Below are 24,060 nucleotides of genomic sequence, written 5' to 3' on the forward strand. Positions count from 1 at the left end.
TTTTTTTTTTTTTATGTGATTTTGTTTATGTGTTTTTCATTGTTGTGTTGACAAAAAAAATATTTCTTGTGTGCCTTAAATTCAAAATAAAGACATTGAATTCAACCTTTTTGCCTTGTCATTAAAAATGATCAATAATTATCTATATCGACTGGTATAACATTCATTATCATGAAAGACTTTTCGTCCATATCGCCCAGGCCTTAACCAAGTGATTGAGTTTCCTTCACCTGACCATACCTTAATCATAGTTTATATGCCATTACCATGAACTTTCCCTAACCCTTACCATATCATAGTTACCTGGCAGAGATGAGGTAGGAAGTGAGAATTTACCAGACTGTTTAAATATCTCAGGTTTCTACTTCAAAGATTTCCCTGAGGGATCTCTTTGGTGCATGCTGCTGTCTGTCTCTAGCCCTGAGGAAAATGGAGTGGAGGAGAATATGTGTGTGCTTATGATGACTCTAAATGCCTGAGCTCGATAAAACGTGTTTGTTTTTCCCACATGAAACTCCTTTTAGTCCAGAAATTGGCGCTCTCTATCCAGGACATGTAGAATTTCAGGAAGATTTTCAAGGCGGGGGGGGGGCGTCAGAGGAGCAGGAGGATGGAGCGGACCTGTGAATGGCTTCATTAACACGGAGGAGATGGGTTCATTAACACTCAGCAGCCCTGCCGAAAGGAGAGCCCCACTGGTAGACTGGGGAGGAACAAGGCATGCCCCGTGTGTGTGTGTGTGTGTGTGTGTGTGTGTGTGTGTGTGTGTGTGTGTGTGTGTGTGTGTGTGTGTGTGTGTGTGTGTGTGTGTGTGTGTGTGTGTGTGTGTGTGTGTGTGTGTGTGTGTGTGTGTGTGTGTGTGTGTGTGTGTGTGTGTGTGTGTGTTGGTAAGTGCAGGAGGTGATAATTGGTAGTAGTTTCATGTTTGCTCAGGCACAGATCTAAAAGTGGAGATCCTCACTGTCTCATTGGCTTTGATATTCAAGCTTCACCCATGGCTGTCAGTATGTCTTTGTCTCTCCACTCTTTTCTTTCTTTTTTTCTGGCTTTTTCCTCTCTGTCTCCCTTTTGCTTTTCTGTGTCCTCAACCCTCTTCTCACTTACGCAAATTTAAAGTGGCATTGAGCTTGAGGCATAGTCATGCAGAAATGGAAGAACACTTGGTGATGTACAATATATGGCTGTTTCCCGAAACTGTTATTCGCCGCAAATATGTTTTCCACAATAGTGCAAAGATGATTAGTTAGCATGTTCATCTTTGATTTCTTATTTATGCCATTGATTGATTGAATACACTGTTTACACTTAGCGTAAAAATGATGCCTCGGCTGGGTCAAACCTTTTCAGTGTGATTTACTTTTTGAATTCATTTCGTCTTTTGATAGATACAATGATTGGTCGGTTAACTGCAAGGTTAGGATAATGGAACTGTCAAATATAGGTGAGTGGAATTCTACCACTTTATATCAGTTTCATGTCTGTCAAGGCAATTTTTAGATAAAAGTAAACAGCAAATGTCACATCATCATTTAATATTTTTTGAAAAAGACATTTGTGATGGGAGCATTTTACTAATCGTGAATGATATTGTAACTGCACTATATAAGAGTAATCCCAATATGATTTTTCTGCCATGCAGTGCAACCCTAGACTAGATGTTAGATGTCGGCTTTAAGTACACAGCTGTATTTCAATCTTGGTGTGACAGACACATTTCCGTAAGATACTACTGTGGTGTGAGACCCAGCCCTACAGACATTATGTTTACTGTATTGGACAAGTATATGTTTGTGTGTAATTGTGTGCTCCATTGTCTTGCTGTCTCCAGATACTCTTCAGTGTTTCCTCACCCACGCTGCAGCTTATCACTTGCAAGAGGTTGGGTGGATGGATCAGCCTCAACATGGCTGCGGTGGGCTTCTCTGAGCCTCGGAGCTAATGTAATCTGTCAATCTGTTTGCATGTCTTATGTGTAGTGTGAATACAGGCAAATCAATTCAGGGATTGATCAGAGCCTTAACAAACATAACATTTAGAACTGATAATGAGTGGCTGTGAATGAGGTTATTTGCTCAGACAGCAAATGTCAGATTGCATACAGTGGAAATGAGCCAGGCTCTGTTTAAACAGAATTCCTTCCATTCTGTCAGATTCACAATGAGGAACATTGCTAAGCTGTTCAAAGCTCCAAGGACCAAAACTTGTCAGGTCTGAAACTCAACTGAAGCCAGGAATATTATGTGTAAATAATATTTTTCAGAGTAAATGGCCAGCTTCTGTTGTGTTGTTAGAAATACACAACTTCTGGAATTGCTCTATTAAAAATTAACTAGAAACAGAGTTTGTGACCACAGGTCCAGTGGCCAGGCTGATTTCTCCAGGGGCTATTTTGTGTGTCTGTCCTGGCCCTGCTACAATTACATAAAGCAGTATATTGAAGTAAATCTCATTTAGTTGTGAGAGTCCACCAAGACAATCAGCAGATGTCGCAGATCTGTGTTACAGATATTGATTGTCTGTCCAACGCTATAGGAATAACAGATGGGAGCTCTGGTTAAGATGAAGCTTTCCTGAAACCACTTCACTACAGTATGTACTCTGCCTGCAAGCTCACAAGTACTGCTGATCTCAGTGTGTGTGTGTGTGTGTGTGTGTGTGTGTGTGTGTGTGTGTGTGTGTGTGTGTGTGTGTGTGTGTGTGTGTGTGTTAAATGGAAAATCCACCGTAAAGCAGATTTATATCACATTCATAAAGCAGATTTATATCTCTGAGCGAGTCAGCGAATCAGTTTGATTGTGGTAATTTACACTGATGCACCACAACATGATGCAATAGATACAATACACTATGATACAAAACACTTTATGATGCAAAATAATATGATGTGATACACCACAGTATGAATCAACATGTAACAAAAATGCTTTAAAAAGTAACATAATGCAGATGGCAGGATTAAATTCTTAATCGGCCTTGGGGAAATATTTTGCCTTTAGGCTGCTATTAAACCCCCATCATCTTCCATCCTCTGTGCATTGTACATGAAGCTTTTCACTTTGTGTGCCAGTCAGGTACTGTGCATAGACCAGACTGCACACGACAGCTTCAATATACACCCAAAGACCAAGGGTGCGTTCCGAATCGCATACTTTTTCTTTTTACTTATAGTATGTACATGACCTATCATCTTGAACTCTTGCACCTATGTCCAGCACAGCCTTAGCGTGGAATTTTGGAGTACAAAGAAGAGGTTGGAAAAGGAATGTGCTATCATTTGTCATTGTGTTGTCCATCATTCTGTCGAATGACCAGTGGGCGGCTAAATGTTTTTGCTCTCTCAGCTTTGTGTATATTAGTGCAACACACTGTGACGTATGTGACGTATCTTCTGTTGCGCAGGGGATTGTTGAACCAATCAGCTACTGTTGATCTTATTGGTGAAAGTTAGCCTGTGATAGATTGCGATAGACATATGGTTCCTCTGAACACCTGCCAAGTATGTTTTGAAAGTGACTGCCCTTTCCAAATAGTTTCAAGCGACTCCTTTCCAGATGGTTCTGTGTCACAAACCATCTGGCCTGTCAGGTTACATAACCTGACAACATGCACCAAAATTACTGAATTTAGATAGCACACAAATCAGTGGGTAAAAAATGTACCTAGTGTGGTGAATATGGCACTGACACCAGAGACAAGGTTTTGTGTAGTTCCAATAACACAATATAAAATGTGTGTTTATATGTAATTTGAAAAAACCCACTAACATTGGGTCCAAACAACCCATTGGTGTTGGGTATCATATCGTATCTTATCGTATTGTAAAGTTAACCCAGTATTTGTTGGTTCTTTATTTAAAAAACAATGTTATTGGGTATTTGATGATTCTAGACATATCAAGCAAAGAATGTGCATCAAATAGTCAGCACTACATATAAACATACATACATTTCATATTGTTTAAAGCAATACTGGAAACATGACAGAAAGCTAGAAAAATGAAAATGGTTCATTTAACTGTGCCAAAAACAAGATGAAAGTCCCTACAGCCACACTTATTGCGGTTGTTATACTATTTCTAAAATGATTAAAAATGTATGAATATCAGTTTCTTTGTAAATTTGCCTGTGTGCTGGGCAGCAGCCAAGTGTGCTTAAGGAGAGATATTTCCCTTCAACACATATCCGAATGCTTTAAGGCAACCCGTTGTGGAGCAGGAAGGCATGGTGGGTCAGTAAATGATTGGACTTGTGAACGGCAGGTGATGATAGTGGTCAACCTCTCAGAGGTTATTATTGTGTGTGATTCATCTATCAGTCCTGTGCTGTCTTCACATGGTAACACCCTGACAGAGTATGTAATGCAGCTAAAGGACTGCAGAGTACTGAGTCTTCCTGTCTGACGACCAGCTCAGCATTCACTCTGCCTGCCTGTGTGTGCGTTTCTTAGCAACATATTATATGCATGCTTTCCACTGTTATCTCTCAGAAGTGGGGTGCAGTTGCCAAGGTAAACCAAGGTGGTGCTAAAAAACCATATACATTTCACGAGGACTAGTATTGTTTTTGGCTGAGTGGTCTTAAATTGGGAACACCACATAGTTTGTCTTTTAGATAATTTCTATTTGAATAATTACAATATAGTAACCTCCCATGGTGTCCAAAATTAAGAGAATAGGGTATCTGCAGGTTCTTCTAAAGCCTCCCAATTCAATTCTGCAGCTCAGTTATTAGATATTGATGGGTGTCTTTGTGCTGCAAGTCAGTTCACACAAAGACTGGGAGCATGAGGGAACTGTGAGCATTCCTCCTTCCTTTATGCTGTCTTATTTACATATTTTATTAAACACCTTGGAGCAGTTAGCAGAAGGGCTAATATTTGTCTAATGTTTATTAAAAATTAAACTTTCAATTATTTTGATAAACATAAAAAGGAATAAAAATTGTGAAAATTGTCCATCACAATCTCCCAGAGCCCAAGGTGACATCTCCAAAGCCACAAAGTAGGTACTGTATAATGTGCGCACGAAATACTAATAAATAATATTAATATCGTTCCTGGACAGCTGGGTAAGCAAATCGAGCGCACCTTCTCTAAGGTCTAAGGTAGAGGCAGTAGAGGGGCTACTCGTTGTAACAAAGTATCAAACATAGGCCTAATTAAATAACTGCCTAAATGTGGGATAACAAGATATTGACTAGAACAGAATAAGAAAAGACACTCACCTTAAGGACATCACATAGGCTATTGCAGTTTCTAGAGAAGGTGCGCTCAATTTGCTTACCCAGCTGTCCAGGAATGATATTAATATTATTAATTAGTATTTTGTGCGCACATTATACCTACTTCCTGGCCACAAATTAGTATTTTGTATTTTGTGCGCACGTTATAGCTATATTGTGGCCACAATTAAATTTTTTTTTTGACCATGTCATGTCTGGGGCTCCGTAGATAATAAATTCCAGTAGCAGAGTTTAAGTATAATGACTAGGATGAGGGCCAAAATATTTGGTAAACAAGTTAACCAGCTAACCATGTACAAACATGAACATTGGTTAGTTTAATCACATCTAAAAGCCCAGCCAATCCACTGCTAGGAAAACTAGCATATGGTTTTTAATTACAACAGTGTTTTTTTTTTTTGTAAATAGACCTGGCGGGAGCCTCTCAATTTAATTTAACTTCATGAAATATCATTCTCCATATTCTGTCTCCGCATGGGTTGGGCTGACAGAGAGAAGGAAGATGGCCTCTGGCTTTGCTCCTAGACAGAGTTTATCTACCAAGACCCAGCTGTCACTATGAGACACACACACACATACAAACACTCATGCACACATTAAAAATGCCGGGAGCCTCAAAGTTCAGCAGTGTTTGTGAGTATTTAGCAGACAGAAAATTGTTTAGGAAGATTCACGAGTGAGGCTTTAATCCTGTTTAGTTTGCTTTGTTGTATTTTAATCTTTGCCTGTGTGTGTGTGTGTGTGTGTGTGTGTGTGTGTGTGTGTGTGTGTGTGTGTGTGTGTGTGTGTGTAGGTTCCTGCGCCTTCATTGATGTGTGTTCATTTATGTAAATGTCTTTGTCCTTTTATCTGCAAGTATGTTAAGCCTATCACAGCACTGCTACAACTGGGCCTCCACAGCATGTCACAGGATTGTGGGTTTGACTGTTCTGGTGCTTCCTGTCTTTACCTTTCATGCCTTAATGTTGAGTTTAAAATACGGGCTTATATAAACTGATCATCCCACAAAGCTCACACATTGACCCCAGCAGGTTTAATTATTCATGTGTTTTTCCTTGATCAGTATTCACAGAGCTCTTCCTAAATCTGTCAGATTAGACAGGATAAATCTCCTCAGGTCAAAGTCCATGTCCAGCCCACTTTAATCACATCGAGTTGACCCTCACGCTGTCCTGCAGACATAAGATCAACACACTGTTTCCTTTGGGTCTGAGCTGATGTTTGTCACTCTTCGTGTGGACAGTTCATCAATATACACAGTCAGCGCCATTATGTATTCATGTATTGTATTATGTATAAGAGCCTTCTTAAAACAATCAATGTTTACTCTGCAGTATGGAGCGGTAATTTTGGTTGTTGTGTCCACCATATTGGTGCACACTGTAATATCTCATCAGTCATGTTCCGCTCTGGATGGATTGTAAATTGGTGGTCCTCTGCCTTTTCATCTAGTGCTATCCCCAGGTCAACATTTTCGTTCATCCAGTGATTTAGTTTCTGAACAAATAGTTGCAAAAATGACATTTGTATCAGCCTCAGTTGTACTTTGCTAATTAGCCAATATTAGCATGCTGACAAACTAAACTAAAATTGTGAACTTGTTAAAAGGACAAATCACCCCTAATGTTAATTAATAGTGTGATGTTGACAGAACAAAAAAGCTGTAACAGCTGACAATTTCCAGCATGCACACGCTATCACGTAACCTTGAAGATCATCTTCAAAAAAGGCAGCAGTTGCAAGCATTTATTTTATTCAATGACTAAATAATTACCTTTGCGAGATAAACATGAAGTAGACTGCATTTTTGTACCCAGAGACTAACCTTAATGGAGGGGACCAGAGATCAAAAAAGAAAAAAGAAAGAGAAAAAAAGAGGGGCAGCGGTCCATAGTAACAAACAAGAATAGCTGACCAACACACAGCATTAAATAATTTAGTTAAACTTTGTGGTGAAGAAAATAATTTGGTTCTCCGTCTTTTTTATCCTATACAGAGTTGACGAGTTGTCAACATCTTTGTGGTCCGCGTCGCTGCGATGTGTAGTTACTTTGGCTGCGGTGTAGGGCATGCACCTACACAGAGGCTATGCCGTAGGTACCTCGTAGATTCAACGCAGAAGCAGAAATCAAGCTTAACAGTGCAGTAGCGAGGCTGCTCTCACTTCTGGACTTACATTAATAACACAGTGGAGCACACCCCCTAACTTTGTTATCCACATGCAGGCATGCATGTTTTCAAATTAATCAATTAATTAATTCTGTTAACTTTTTAAAATAAAAAGGCTGCACATCGTTTGTCTTATTTTCTGGTTGTGTTTCATTTTGTATCTAAGCAAATTAAGGACACCAGTGAATGGTTTGGCACACAAACTGAAAATAGTGTCCCCTTTTCTATTCTTTCAATCGCTAATTGTTTTTTAATCGAGAATCGTCTTGAATAAAAAATCAATTCTGAATCGAATCGGACACTCAGGAATTGAAGTCAATCAAATCATGAGACTCACCCCTACTATTTATCCATCTAGATTGTTTTGGTGTGTCTGCCTTCTCTAGAACAAAATGGAACTAGATGGTACTCTGCTTGTGGTGCTCAAAGCGACAATCCACAATCCACAGACCTTGTTAGCAGTTTCATGAAAGAACTATTTTCTTTCTGTATCACTGTGCAGAAGGAACCGTATATCTACCCATGGAGAATGCTGCCACAAACTTTTACATCCTGTGCTGTCTCAAGCATGACCTCTTGTTCATGAGTAGATGCACGCTTCCTTTTGCGCAGTGATACGGAAGTAGAGAGTTCTCAGATGAAACTGCCCATGTCTGTGGATTATTGTAACCAGGTCATGATTTCATGATTTTTTTAACACATTGCTGTTAAACATGATAGGCTAGTTTATAACATTTGCATGTTAGCATTGTCAATGTCGACATGTTAGCATGATATTAGCATTTAGCTCAGAGCACCAGTATGACAAGCTACAGCACTATAAAACTAGAAAACTAATTATAATGTAAAATAGCATTCAGTAAAAGGTTTTCTAAGTCATTTTGATTTGAACAAACAGGAAAGTAGCATCAAGCAGTTTGCATTCATTTTATGTGAATACTTAACTATATAATTTACTTAAAGAGCTCAAATTTGGATTTGATTTAATGACCTGTACTCAAAAGTTCATAGCTGAATTGGTAAAGACTGAGTTAACAGAGCCAGGTGGTAAACAGCCTCGCAGTTTCAGCATGCAGTACCCTCTCCATATTTTGTTGGTAGTGCATGTGGAGAGCAGGGACACTCCTCTAAACCTTGAGAGTTAGAACACAAACTGCCAAATTATGATAGCCAAAGATGGTTTTATTTCATTAATACGAATCAAGCACAAACACTATTCAATTGCAAATGCTGAATCAAAGTTGTTAGATACATTTCCCAGAAGTGTGTGTTGTATGTGTTGCTTATGACATGATCTCAGGATTCTTTAGTTAAATGTTAATTCTATAAAAGTTCCTGACCAATGATAATAAGTGTACTGTGGGAGCATTTTCAATCAGTTAAACATGTAATGAACCAGTCCTTGCCTGCCATGAGGTGCTGCTAACTATTCAAACCATTAATTAGTTGGGGTTTCAGTAGAGAGTTGTAGCCCCGTGTGGCCTAAATGCAATATTTTGGAAGCCTTTAGTCTGATATGACTAACAATCTGATGTCTATGATCTTATTGGGCATGACAAGGTTATTTATTTATTGGTAACTTCAGTCCAAACAAATCTATTAACATGCATGTTGTTCTTATCCTTTGATGTGTCCTCTTCTCTATTCCCATATCTTTGCTGTAAACACTCTACTTGCTTGTAGTCTTGTAGCATGTGTGTGTGTGTGTGTGTGTGTGTGTGTGTGTGTGTGTGTGTGTGTGTGTGTGTGTGTGTGTGTGTGTGTGTGTGTGTTGAACTACTGTTACAAGCCTTTTTTTTTTCCCACTGAGGATATTGATTTGATCCCGTTATTGCACTGATCAGGCTGCGCTTAAGTGGCACCTTCAGGATTGGGAAGGGTTCTTGGGAAATACTCTCCTGCCATTGCTGAGAAGCTCTCTCAGACTGAACCCCATTAACTTGATTGTATTAATTTATTTCACCACTTTTCTTCTGCCAGTGCTTTGTATTTAAAAAAAAAAAAATCAATATAATTTAATTTTTATTTTATACTTTTGGTCCTGCAAGTATTTATACCTTCATGAACTCAGTGCAGCATACAAATAGACCAGTTTGTGCTGAAAAACAAACAAACAAACCAACATATACATTACTTCCATGTATCTTGAAATATTTAATTGATACAAATATTTATGCAGAAAGTGATCTGAGAAAATAATAAAATAAAACAAACAAAGTTTTCAGCGCAATCTCAGTACAAAGTTCATTCATGCAGTTTTTCATGATGTCACATGATGAGTTTACCCATTATCATAGAATCATAGATGCTCAAATGTTAATTTTTTGATCACTTCAAGAGCTTCTCATCTGTAGTGGCTGAATAGTTGGCACTGAAAACTGATTCTTGATTTTGGAAACAGCAGTTGGCAAACAATCTCACCACAAGTCCATTGAGTAGCTCTTGTTGAGCTTTTAACTGGATTTGCATTAAACAGAACAATAAAGATAAACATAAGGAATGTATACCAACTTTTATTATTTTTATTCATGCATAAATAAAATATATATTTTTTAAATGCTCATTAGTTTTGTTGCTTCTGCAGCACAGGCTTGGATAAAGTCAAACTTGTTCTTACACTACAGCTGCTTCAGGTGATAGCTTCCTGATCTAGGGCTGTCGTGGGGAAGGAATTCCCCCTGTGGTAATTCAGGGTGGCTCAATAGCGCAGTATGCAATATTATTGCACCACCCCTTATTTATTTATTAAGCTTATTTGTTTGTAAATGGTATCCTACAGTGATACATTTTAAACTCATTACTCAAACTTGGCTTATACACATCTTAAAAAGAAAAGGAAAAACAGACAGATGACAGTTTTATAACACTTTTACCATTTATTAAAGGATAACTACCGTTTTTTACAACCTGGACCTTATTTCTGGCAAAATATATGGTCATTTACTCACCCAGATAACTTTGGTGTCATTCGGCGTCGTTCGGACGAAATTAGATCCAGTGTAGCGGCGATATATCCATATAATGGGAGAGACGGGGCAGCGACACACAGCCTCTATATAACGCATTATCTGCCACGAAACTAGTTAATTTCATCAATATTTTGTTATGAAATGCTAGCGCTATTAGCCTCTGAGTCCGGGCTCGTCTATTGTCAACATCCGGGGTCTGTAGGCTGATCTACTACCTCTGACCTGGAAGATGTCATCTCTGAGCTGCGCGCGCACCCGCGACAGCGCGGCTTGTTTACCTGTAGCTGCTACTGCTAGTTTGACCCCGGATGTTGATAACGGACGAGCCCGGACTCAGAGGGGAATAGCGCTAGCATATCGTAACAAAATATTGATGAAATTAACTAGTTTCGTGGCAGATAATGCGTTATATAGAGGCTGTGTGTCGCTGCCCCGTCTCTCCCATTATATGGATATATCGCCGCTACACTGGATCTAATTTCGTCCGAACGACGCCGAATGACACCAAAGTTATCTGGGTGAGTAAATGACCATATATTTTGCCAGAAATAAGGTCACGGTTGTAAAAAACGGTAGTTATCCTTTAAATGAGAACACAGGGCGGCAATGGTGCGCAATAAGAACAGGCTACACGCCATTTCTCCTTAACAAAATTGAGGCTTAAGGTAAGGCTACATATCAATTGTCATTTGTCAAACAACAATAAATAATGCAGATTGTTAAGGCTAAATCTTTAAGTGCAAATAATAACACATCTTAATGAATGAAAAAGTGCGCATGTTTTTTTTTTTTAAAAGAAACTGCAGAACTAACGAAGTACAAGGCGCCACAACGCTGTATTTACTGTCATGAAGTGTTTGTATAGGCTACCTGTATTGAGGAATTTGAATGAAGCCTGAATGACAATGGTTTTAATTAGTACAAAACTTTATACAATTAGATTATAACTTTTGTAGTTTACCATTATGAACCTGTGCTGCAGTAGTTGGAGCTCCGCTTGTGCTTTCTCCAGATCTCTCCTCTTGAGCCGGCTTTGAGAGAATGCACCCACTAAGGTGTAGCATGGCCCACTGCTCGGGCTGTGCGATCCTAAACACTTGCCATTGCATTTGTCACTGCCAAGTGTAAATTATGTCTGAAGCAGTTCAGCCATGGCCAGCTCAATTTCTTCACTGCTTCAACGATGTTTGCCCCGTTGCCCATTATGCAGACCAGGTTCTTCTCATCCAAGGACTACTCATCAGATGTGCTGCGGAGAGCCTCTGCACTGTTGTCAGATGTGTGATTCTGGGGCATAAACACTTTTTCGAGGCAACGTGATTTAAGAGTCCAGTCTGTGGTCAGATAATGCACAGTTAGACGTGTCATGTAAGGAGTCATATTGACGCTTGACTACATGTCAGTGGCAGAGAAGTAGTCCACATTTTTGAGCTCACTTTGAACTGATGCCCTGACTACATTTTCAGGACAGCAGTTTCTGAGAAATAGGTTTTGCCAAGCAACTCATATTATTTGTCAAATTTTTGAAGCATTGACTTGAATGCTAGAACCGCGGAAAACGGCACCATCTCCTCAACCAGATACTGTGTAATAGTGCCTGTCAGGCGTTTATGCCTCACTTTCGATCTTTTATCTGGCAACTCGGGCAAAGGCCTCACTCCAAGCTGTTGACTGGTTCCAGCATGAGCTGCTCCGCGACTCTGTGAGGGGCCAGAATTGCCTCGATAGCTTGATGGTAATTTGCTAGGTGAGACTTCAAATTTCATGTGTGTCCTCGTTTCACAGTGATCTTTTTGGTGCAGATTTTACAAATTGCTTCATCTAAATAACCTGGTTTTCCTTTTTCATTTGGCTGAAAGTCGAAATGCTCCCAAAGGGGCGAAGTAACATTCCAGTGCAGTTGCCATTGTTTCTATCTGAACATGAAGTGAGTTTTTTTTTGTTTTATTTTGGTTTTTTTTAACATGAGCGAGGTGACTTCACATACGGTTATAACGGTGGGCTCCGTCGTTTGCTTGTGAATATTGTGGTAATTAATTTTTGCGGTTACTACAACAGCCCAACCCTGGTCTGTTGATATTGTTGAATTCCATGTGACCCTGATTGGACTCTCATTGCATGTTTTTGCATTATACTGTCTGAATATGAGGTTGAGCTGGTTGCCACCCACTGCTGCGGATGGGAGGGATGAATGTTAAACCAGATAGTTCTAACATCATGTCGCAGCATTAAGGGTTTTTGACCATCAGAGCTAGTGGGAGATGTTACAGCTGTGGGGAGGCGTGGGGTGAAAGGTTTGTATTCTTTATAGCAATCCATTATGATTGTGAGAGCAATGTCTCTAAAATGGGGTTGGTCCCAGTGTGAAATTTCTTAATGTGCAGATAGGGTGTGGTAGTCATATTGATAATCGTTTAATAGATTTTTATTGTCTTTGAAAGGGGACCTCACAGACTTTATACTATTCATTATACTTATACAGAGGAATACTAAACGCACTATGGTACTTTAGACTTAGTGCCATAGACCATTTAAATAGGGCATATTATTTGGCCAGTGATTTCACCTGTGTTTTTATTGTTCCTGTGTATATTTCCCTGGATGCATACTCAAGAAATACACTGCAGGAATTGTATGATATCAGCAGGATTTTTTTATTTTTTTTATTTTCATATTAGCTGGTGATTTTTATTAAACCTCAAACTGTTTTACCTTAATTTCACCAGCGTGTCCACATCCCCACCAGAGGCAGAAATATCCTGGACCATGTGTTCACAAAAAATCCTGGCAGCTACAAAGCCCTCCTACGTCCTCACTTTGGCCGATCAGATCGAATTTCTCTGCTTCTTCTGCATAGTTGATAAAGAGGGTTCAACCATCAGTTAAACCTGTTTAAGGTTGGACCGATGAAGCTACAGCAGCCCTGCAGGACTGTTCTGAGTAGGGATGGGTACAAAAAAAAAGGATTCCTTTATGAATCATGATTCATATCTCCCGCGGTTCCGAATCTATTCACAAATGTCAAATCGATTGTCTGAATGTCTGACTTTTTTTCACTCACGATTGTGTTGTCATTTCATGTTAACAACCACCCAAATGTACTGTTGATCTACCTGGGCGGCCCATCCAAGTAAACTGTATGTGTGAGAAACACCGATTTTATTGTTCAACTCTCTGCTGTAGAATTACAAAGAAATTAAGCTGGACACTTAATGAGGATCCTGGAATAGCACAATTATTAGAATTTTGTTTGTTTTTAGACTTTTTGTCTTTGTCAAATTAAGCAACATTGAAATATTCCTATCCATTTGGAGCTCCCTCCATGTGCTTGAAAAAAAAGAAATGCCATATACAGTATACAGACATGGTACGGTATGTCAACTGAAAAAAACAGCAAATAGCCATGTTTGATATGACATCTCAAATATGGGATTCAAAAATATTTCTTCCAGTCCTCAGAATAATAATGGTGACCTCATGGCTACTCTGCCATGTAGTCACAGATGAGTTCTGTTGGGAGACCACTGATGCAAAAGTGTCCTTTTACTAAATTTAATGTAATGTACTCTGTTCTGATGGATATGACACATTTTGATTGTTCCTGTAGAATACTGCAATGTCAGTGGTTGTCAAACTTTTTTGGCTTGTGACGCCATAAAACACAGTGACATCCGCCCTGTCAAGGTGTGCATATGGTGAACAGCTAAACAAGAATATGATTTTGCCTTATGCGTTATTGATTTGATTCATTGTCACTGGAAGTCTAGAGGCCGAAAACTCCTTAATATTTCACAAAAAAAGGACATGATGTAAATTCATAAAGAAGACATACACTGTTTTTCTATCTCATTACATCATCTTACAGAAGGCTTAGGGCTTCGACAGGAAAGAGCTGTTTTGAATGAAGATTCTTAATTTCATTTACACTAAATGATGTTGTGTGCTGAGTCCTGTGCACAGGAAACAACTACTTACTTTGGTTTTATGGTGGTCAAATGTAGACGGTAGTGAATATGCCTATAAAACTCTTCTAAAAAAAACTTAGTATTACGGTGAGTTTCAACAGGAAACCTAACCATCACTCCAAACAAACGAGAATTTTCACACTTTTAGACTGTTTTTGTTTATTCTTGGAGTTATTTTTTTTTTTTTTTTTAACCAAATCAAATGTCAATATCTTGATCAGGAAGAAAATCTGAACATCCTTACAAAGCAGTATAAGTCTGTTGGATGCTGGTTAAACACAATCAGTGTGAAAGAATCAGAAATGAAGAATGGTCTGGCTGCACGCCAGAATACTCAGACCAAAACATTGTGCTAATCTTTCAACAGGTTTGTTGATTAGAAGCACAAATCACAGACTTGATCACAAACTCTTCTTCCATTATTGTGATGAAACTACATTTTATTCACAGAGATGATATGATTAAGCTGATGCATTAAATAATTACACATGGAGTTCTATCCCAGAAATAAGAAAAATCAAGTCATTTGACTTCCATCTGCACATTTCTGGGCAGGAGAATACTAAGTCAGGGGTCTTGAACTTCAATTAGCTTGAGGCAACTGAATGTATTGTCATCTTGTAGGATTGCCACTTCAATGTTAAAGTACTTCAAGAGAGTGCAGTATTTCTGAAAATTTTGCTTTTTATTTTCATTATTAACATAGTAATACAAAAATGCATTTTTTAAACAGTTAGTGGAAATGTTTTTTTTCTTTACTGTTAAAATACTTATTGAAACCTTGCATTAAACTAGCAAATTTAATACATTTGTACTTCATTTCTTGCTAGACACCTTCCTGCCCTTCTGCACATATTTTCTTCATATTTAACAAAAAAAAGCAAACATAAGTATACATTTGTATGCACATTGGTTTTTAACAGTGCCAATCTTTTTCTTTATAAACAACTCATTTAAACCTTGCACTAGAATTTGCCACAGTAGTCCTTGTTCCTGGTGTCACACAATGGTCGAGTTTACACCAATTACATTACTTGCCCATCGCCCCAACCATTGTTTTACTTTAAAAAGAATCAATAGTCCAAGACGGATGCTTTGATTAAAAACTGCCGGAGGCCTCTACTCTGTGCAGCAGTGGGGCCAGCAGCAGAGTCGCAGCACAGAGTAGCAGAAGTCATATTTTAACTTTTAGTGTGGAGAGAGTTAGGAGAACTGACTTACAAGATGATGGCGTAGGATATGTTGAAGGATTTGTCAAAGCGAAAAGCAAAAGCACCTATTTGGCAATATGTCAGATTTAACTCAGTCATAAACTGGTAACATTAATGAGGGAAAAGGAATTGCTACCTTTCTGAGAAGTTGGAGGTGTGCAGCCTGCTGCCTGCAGCTCTTCATCGAATAGCCCCTTCTTGTTTAGTACTCCCACAGACTGAAAAAAACTACTCCGGGACATATTTAAATTTATCAGCTGTCTACAAATGCTGAAAATGACCACTGTTTTACTCTGTAGACGCGTTTTTGATGAACGACAGTAGTGCTAACTGAACACATTGCACTTCCTGTGACTAGTCTACTTCAAAATCAACTTGCATTTTTTAAAATAGAATTTTTTTTTTTTTCGGTTGCATTGGAAGTTCTACTTTTAATTGGTGTGAAACGGCAATTTGTGACCCCTGTACTAAGTTCTCCTTTCCCTTTCCGCCTCCCTTCTTGTCTCTGTTTTTTCTGCCTCAAAAATGCTGTTTCCATCCAGCCATCAAGCACAATTCAAATCAACTTTTAGAACACCACTAAAAAATAAACTGTGAATAACTGCGTTTCTTTTGGCTGATTCGATAAATTAGCATCAAGAATGTGAACAATAACTATTAAACATTAAGACATAAATATGTGCTAGTAAGTATGGTCTTTTAGTGCCATCATAAATATGATTTTTTGCATCGTTTTCCCTATGCCATACAACTAGTGCTGATTAGGGTTGGCTTATTATAGTCAGTTCCATTGTGGATCTGGTTCACAAAATGTCTGGATCTTCCAAGTTCTGATGGCAATATATCTGTATAGAAACTTTTTTTTTTTTTAGTTCTTTCTGATCCAACTGTTGATTGGTCGGTCCCCCACTGTGGTCCAGACTGAAATATCTCAATAACTCTATACGGTATACTTTTTTTGAAGAAAGTATCAATCCAATACCAGTAGTTTGGACACACCTTCTCAATAATGTTTTTTCTTTATTTTTATAAGACATCCAAAGACATCCAAACTATGAAGGAACACATATGGAATTATGTAGTAAACAAATATATATATAATTATTAATTCTAATCTAATTCTAGTTCTAATCTGAACACAATGCTGAAAAAGTCAGTGAACACATGCAACTGTTACGACGGAGCAGAGAAGGTGGTCCCAAGCGCATGAGTTGGCACTCAGGAAGTGCAGTGGATAAAGTTTTAATCTATTTCTATCTATTTCCATTTCTGCTTATATACTCTGCCACTTGTCCAAAAAAGTACTTGGACAGAAATCGAAGCTGCATCCTTCAACCCTCCATCTTCTCCAGAAACCATTCTGGATGCACTGACTTGTTGGTAATTTCCCAATTGTGATGAGCTGACATTTTCCGTGAACAGCTTTGTTCTGCATGAGTGTGCAGTGTCCGCTCAAATCACACGGCGGACAAACTTGCAATGATTTCTGGCAAAATGCAGTCACAGTGCTGCATACCTCCCCCCAGGCATCACAAAAGCCATTTCCTCTGCGAAGGTAGGCTATAGTTGGCAAACAAAAAAAGAAAATTGTAGGGAGAGAAAACCATGCTTTTCCTGCTGGAAACTGGTCCCTTCTCTCCCCATTGATGGTTTTACTTTTGCAAATCAGTCTTCAACTTTGGAATTTCCAGGCAGGATAAACTCCCTCTGGTCAGGTACATTGATGTTTCCTATAATGCTCTTCTAAAAGCAAGTCAGGTTTTACATGACATGCTCTTCACTCTGTTACTCAAGCATTCTTTTTTTTTTTTTAACCTCTTAAAAGCCCTTTTATCCCTTAAATATTCCCTTAAGCAGCGCTGAATCAAAAGAAAGCTCTTTTTCTGCACTGCTTGACAGCTTGACATATACAGTATATTTTGTATCTGCTTGTTCCAGGATGAGTAAATAATTCAAGTTCTATCTTTTCCAAGAATCAAATGAAAATATTGTGTCTCGGGCATCATTTAGTGCACTTTTCCAGTCCAATATGTTGGACGCAGGCACACATGTCATTTACTCAGTAACATCATTAATTAACCTGTGATGAAGTGTGACGCGTATGGACTGGCTGGGTCTCACGTTTTACCATTTTCATCCTCTCTGTGGACGACCTAAAGTCACAGATCTCTTCTTATCTTCTTATCTTATCTTCTTATCGTCCTTTGTTCTTCGAGGAAGTAAATAAAATCATAACATTTTCGATGTTTTTATTGTTTGATGTGAAAAATGCAACACAGTGGCTTTTAGGCATGTCTGCGAGCTGTTTTCAATCTGGCGCTAAGACTTTCACAGTGTTTGTTTTTACCCAAAGGGAGTGTGGTCGTTCTGGTGACAGGATATACATGTATATTTCTATATCTTTATATCTATATATTTATCTAGATAGATAGATAGATAGATAGATATATAATTTTAATTAAATTAATTTAATTTAATTATTATATTAAAACATTTTATAATTTATACAAGCAGTAAGATTAATCTGCTCCCTTTTTTATTTAGAAAGTCCTTAAAAATCTACAGCGACTACCCATTCTACTAGGGATGTAACGATACCAAAAAATAACAGTACAATATCATCACGAAAAACTGTCCACAATACAATATTCATCACGATATTAAAACACAAAGACAACGATGACTTGTAAAATGTCCTTCAATATAGAGTAAAGCATTACATTATTATTTATTTTAACTTTTTACACCTTTGGTTTCCTTCTGTGGTAAAATAAAAGAAGCTGACCATGACCTAAGCATGTGCAAAGAGTAGCCATGAATTGTCTTTGGCAATGAATGATTGGTCTGTGTAAAATTGCAAAAGAATACAGCAGCCAGCAGCAATCCCTCCCTCCCTTTGGTTGTACAGCAGGGCAACCAGGGCTCCCGGGGGGGTGTGGCACGGGAGGACAGCCAAGATCAGGCACTTGGCCATGGGTTCCGCTGATCTCCTTCCCTCTTGTTGTCCAGCAGGCAACCAGGGCCACGGAAATCTTGGTCAGTGTAACTGACACGTTATTTCCTAACTGTATGTTCAGTGGTTGTCTGGTGTTAATGGTGCGATGTTGTGTTATTCTCGTGGTTGGTTTGTAAAAACAAACAGCCAGCAGCGGACCGTAGGCAGTGGATTATGAGCCATAGAGTCCTGGCCGGTAAATACATGGACTGGCAGTCGCAGCTCCAGCTTCTCTGGCCAGGCCGGGGGTGAATCAATGGCAGGGCAGTGCGGCAGCTGCCTGTCTTGTTAGTCTTATAAGAACTCAGGTGGGACTGGAGCCTGTCTTCTTGAGCAGTGTGATTGCGCCCTCTTATGCCCCATCTTACGATTGAGAAATTGCCCTACTTCTAACATTTATGCGTATACATCATTATCATGTGAGGTGTTGGAGTTTTTGATTCCTTTTAATATCCACTGCAAAATTTTACCTGACATGTAGAATCAGTGTTAGAGTGACTGTATGTAAGAATTTTAGTTGAAAACATAGAAATAAAATAACAATATTATTACCTGAATATGAATAAATGGCAGTTTTGACATTATCATGTCTATTTATTGTGTTGCAGAGAAAACATTCCCCATGCGCATGGGAAACTTTCTGGTGCACACAAGAAACTTTCTGTTGAGCACAAGATACTTTCTGGTGCTCAAAAGATACTTTGTGGTGAGCACAAGAAACATTTCTCGTGAGCGTGCAATCAGGCTGACTGCTTCATGTGCCCAAATTATGTGCGACAATCTGTAGTATCCCTCAGCCTGGGATATCGTTTGAAAATGGAAGTTTGATAGGTGAACACTATTTATTCATTGAAGTGTAGTTACGGTGAACTTGGCCTGCATCATGATTTGGACTCACAATGAGGATATGGAGTGGAACGACTCTGTGAGAGCTGTCACTGACTTTATTTACAGGCTTTCATAAATCATACAATCCATATTCACAGGTGGTGAGGATGATCCAGATGAGCTGACTGGAGAAGGCTGAGTGTGTGTGCGGAGACTGCACTGTCTCCAGTGCGCTCTGTGCGCTGTCTCCAGTGCACGGTGTGTGTCTGACAGCACAGTCGTGTCTAGGGTTGTCACGATACCAGAATTTCAGTAGTCGATACCAATACCTGCGAATTTCCACGATTCTCGATACTAATTCGATACCACAATTTTAAAAAAAACAACAGAACCCATGTACTTTTAAATTCACTAATTTATTGAAAACTGCTTCAAACTGTCAAGTATTTAACACCACTGTGCTTCAACATCTTATTGCACAGAATTTAAATTGCAGTACCAGCTGCCACCTGCCAAAAGGTACTTTTAGTTTAAATAACATAAGGTAAGAGACTGTCAGACAGTATCTCATCATGTCACCTTACATATAATGACGCAGACCGTACCGTTACATTACGTTAAACATCTACATGAGTGAGCGACTGAGCGAGAGTAGAAGCCTGTGCCCCAGCTGACTCTCATGCCCAAATGACGGAACGTAGGCATATTCGGGTTAACGTATGACGTGACACAACAGTGATAGTAAACGGAAACTCACTCGAAACTCACTTGAATTCTCTAAACAAGTCGGGGTGCCTGTCTTTGAGGTGTTTGGCCAGGTTTGACGTGCTTCCTCCTTTCGTTTGAAAACTTCTGAGGCACTGTTTGCATGTCGGCTTGTTTGAGTCTAGAATTGCTCCGTATTCATCCGCCTCGAATGCAAAATATTTCCACATGCGACTCTTAGTACCTGTCTTGTCGACGAGCCGACATGTCGTGCTTTCACTCTCACTTGCTGAAGCCATTTTTTCTAAGACGGCAGGTTTCCTTCTTCAGCGCTGCTGACTGCTCTGTGCTGCTCACACGCGTATACTGCCCCCTTCAGTTCCGCCAAGAATCGACACGGCTCGCCGAGTGAAAAGTTGTATATTCGGTTCTGACGTTACCAGAAAAAAGCAAGTATCGTATTATTTTTTTCGTGTCGGCATCGAATTGGTACCGAAGTATCGGTTCTTGTGACAACCCTAGTCGTGTCAACTGCAGCGATATCACACACACACTACATGAAAAGGAGAGAGTATCTCGTGCTCACCAGAAAGTTTCCCGTGCGCACAAGAAACTTTCGTATTTTAAGTTTAAGTTTTTTTTTTATCCCCATGTCATTTTACAGGCTCCGTAGGGCAGCTACGGTTGGCAGAAGTTCTCATTTTTTTCCTCAGTATGAATTTGACCAGTTGTCAGTTCTTACATACTTCACCTTTAAATCATCTTTAAACGTCTTTAAATAAATAAATTACAGCATGTAAACATGAACCTACTGATGGTCTCAGCAGAGGTGTAAAAGTTAAACACATACAGCACCCACCACACACACAGGACATCAGGCTTGATTGATGGGTTCTTTCACTCAGTCTGACACCTGTCTCTGTCTTTTCTCTTAGTGAGCTTCATGGACTGCAGTGGAGGGAAGGTTTGGTTCGAGGTTGGAGCCCCTTCTGACTTCAGGGTGAGTGAGCATGGTGTGGTCTACACCATGCGCCACTTAAGCCTAGTGGGGAAAGGAAAAGCCACGGTGATGGTCTACGCTCGAGACCTGCAGTCCAAACAGGTGTGGAAGACCAGAGTGCACCTTCACGCAGGATCTCAACAGGTAACACAGTAGCAGAAGTAGACAGCTGTTTCGTTGTAGACCCACTCATGTTTCAGCGTGCACAAACTTGTTTACTGTGAATAATCAGTAGAAGGTTCTTCTATTGTCTCTTTATTTGACAATGCTGGGTTGCACATTTTTGGTTGTAATGTAATGTGCAATTACCACTTTTTAAACAGAAAATTAAAAATAAATGAATTTGATTACATTGTTTACACTTAAATTATGGTTCAGAATAATTAAAAAGTACAGGATAAATAAGGAAATAAATTAGCTAAAATGGGAAGCATTTGACAGTGATTTCAAACCAGCTGTGGATTAGGAGGAGCTGGAGGAGCTGGAGAGTTTCTGGAAAATGATAGATAAATACGATTTGGATAAACATGAATTCTATAGGTATCAACAACTAAGGGACTATTATGAAAAATAAATCAAGATGGATCCCTCCACAGAATTTAATGGTTTGATCCAAATTATATTCTGTTCATGCAATGGAATAATAGTTGATGATGATATCTGCTCTATATAAACCCAAAATGGGAATCAGAGTTCAATATAAAAAATTGGTGTTGATGATGATTGGCAAGACATGGAAAACACATCACAATCCACCAATTCATGGATATGGAGGGGATTCTCTTGGGAAAAAAAAAAATGTTTTTTATCCTGCCCAAGGTCAGCGAATTTACCATGCTGGACAGAATGCGGAGTAAATGCCACAAAATGTCATTATTTGGGGAAAATGTACACAAGATCATGCAAAAGATGTCAGAAAAAAGCAATAGGAAAAATAATTATCAAAAAACAACCACAAGAAAATGGGGTAAAGTGGACCCTCCAAGTGATGACATGGCTGAGCCTGGTCGAGCTGAGCCCTGTTGCTCATGGCGACTCCCCCTGTGCTCCAAGGTCATTGTCCAGGCAAACTCCAATCAACTAATAAGGCCAGTAGCTCCATGGCTAAGTGGTCTAACAAGCTAATGGTAGCTAGCTACAGCCATGGTTAGCTAGCAAAGAGCAGCAGTTACTCTGGCGATATCCTGCTCCCTATATTTTTGGAGCTACCTTCGACATCATTGGCATATTTGAAAAATTACACCTTTAATCAATTACTATTAGATAAATGAGAGAATTGTTGTGTTTGTTTACATTACCAATACAGTACATTGATGTGTTGGTAAGACTAATCATAAAAAAATAAATGAAACTTGTGATTGACATTCTTCACTTTTGCAATATTTTATAGATTAGATGATCAACACATTGTAAGTAAAAAATACAATACTTACAATATAGTTACTCAATAATTAATAATTGCAGCCCTAACCCACTCATTAACCATTTGTTAGCTTGGTTATTAGACTCAAGTGCTTATTACATACATTTTGGTTTAGTCCAAAGATGCTGTTATTCATCCACTGCACAACCCTCATTGTCTTAAAGTGAATCTATAGTTCACACACATCTACTGTCATTGAGTCATATTTGAATAAGTGTGAGTCCATTAACACGTGCAGAACCTGACAGTGATAACACATACCTGAGTGTGCATGAAGGCATTACACAGCCTGAGCATGACAGGCTGTTATTTCTCCTCAAAGCTTCAATAATGCTGGATGAACTAGACACAGATATAAATTCTTCATTTCCAGCCCAGCAGGCGTCTGAGGTTGGCCAAGTGCTGATTGCAGAGACAAAGAGAGTTAGTTTGTTTCATGTGCAACAGTGATGATAAGGCATGAATGTAGACAAGACACTGGCCTTGATTGGCTGTTCTTTTAAGCGTGGGCCAGAAATAGGCGGCTGCCATATGCTTTAGCTGCTCTCAGCATTGCTCCCTGCAATTGGCAAGGAGGAGAATCACAGAGAGTGAAAGAAGCTGTCAACAATCCTTCATGAGGAAAACTTGTGAGAAGCAGCCATGTCAGCTAACAGCCAGTCATTTGCCAGGGGAGCAGTGTCAGCAATGTGCCCTTCAACTGAGACGCAGGTCCAGTGATGTTATCAAATAAAAGTGATAAAAGAGGGAGACAAACAGGCATCACAATTACAGCCACCCAGCTCCAAATATCAGTAAAATCAGTAAAACAACTTTGTTATATAAAGTCTATTAAGTCCTTGTCCTACATGCTGGCCATGGTGGCCAGCAATAGAGGATGTACTTTTAAATGCCTCATATACCTTAATTCTCAAATTGTTCTAAAACGTATAATGCTCCAATGTATGAACCTCAACTGCAGACAGAGGTTCATATTACAGACTCACTTTTGCTTCTTATAGTAAAGATGATATGATGATGTATATTTAATTCTGTTTTAGTTGCGCAAACGTATGTATACTTTTGTTTGCATTTTCTTTGTTAAATATGAAGAAAATATAGACATAAGTGCTAACAGGTGTCTGGCAAGAAATACAGTACAAATGTATTAGAGTTGTTAGTTCAGTGCAAAGTTTCAAGAAGTAATTTAAGAGTATGGAAAAAGATCTGCTCTAACTATTAAAACTAATGACATAAAAAGGTAAACAAACTGCTGTTTGCATTATCATGTACAAATCATGAAATAAATAACTAACATCTCTGAAATATTTCACTTTCTGGTAGTACTTGAATGCTGCTGTGGCCCTGATGACAATTCCAACAGTGGCCCCAAGATAATTTGAGTTTGAGAACCCTGCTTTAGGCCTACCTGGAAGAACAAGAGGCTTAAGCTCGTTACAGCACAGGATATAAAACGTTACAGCATTGTGAGAAAAGTAGTATAAAGCCTTTTGTGGCTCCACAGGAAACTGCATGTAATCTGATAAACCTCAAGTGATGTCACTCTAATTTGCAT

General features: G+C 39.0%; 1 protein-coding gene across 1 annotated transcript in view; it reads left to right on the forward strand.

Annotated features, from left to right (window-relative positions):
• The window catches only part of LOC311258352 (cadherin-2-like), a 126,057-nt gene that overhangs the window by 37,979 nt on the left and 64,018 nt on the right, over positions 1-24,060 (forward strand). Inside the window, exon 3 of the mRNA XM_084354555.1 lies at positions 21,018-21,226. Coding sequence (XP_084210681.1) covers positions 21,018-21,226 — 209 coding nt within the window. The remainder of the gene's footprint in view (positions 1-21,017; positions 21,227-24,060) is intronic.

This window comes from Pagrus pagrus (genome assembly GCF_965226575.1).
Source record: "Pagrus pagrus genome assembly, chromosome: 6".
In the NCBI taxonomy this organism is placed as follows: domain Eukaryota; kingdom Metazoa; phylum Chordata; class Actinopteri; order Spariformes; family Sparidae; genus Pagrus; species Pagrus pagrus.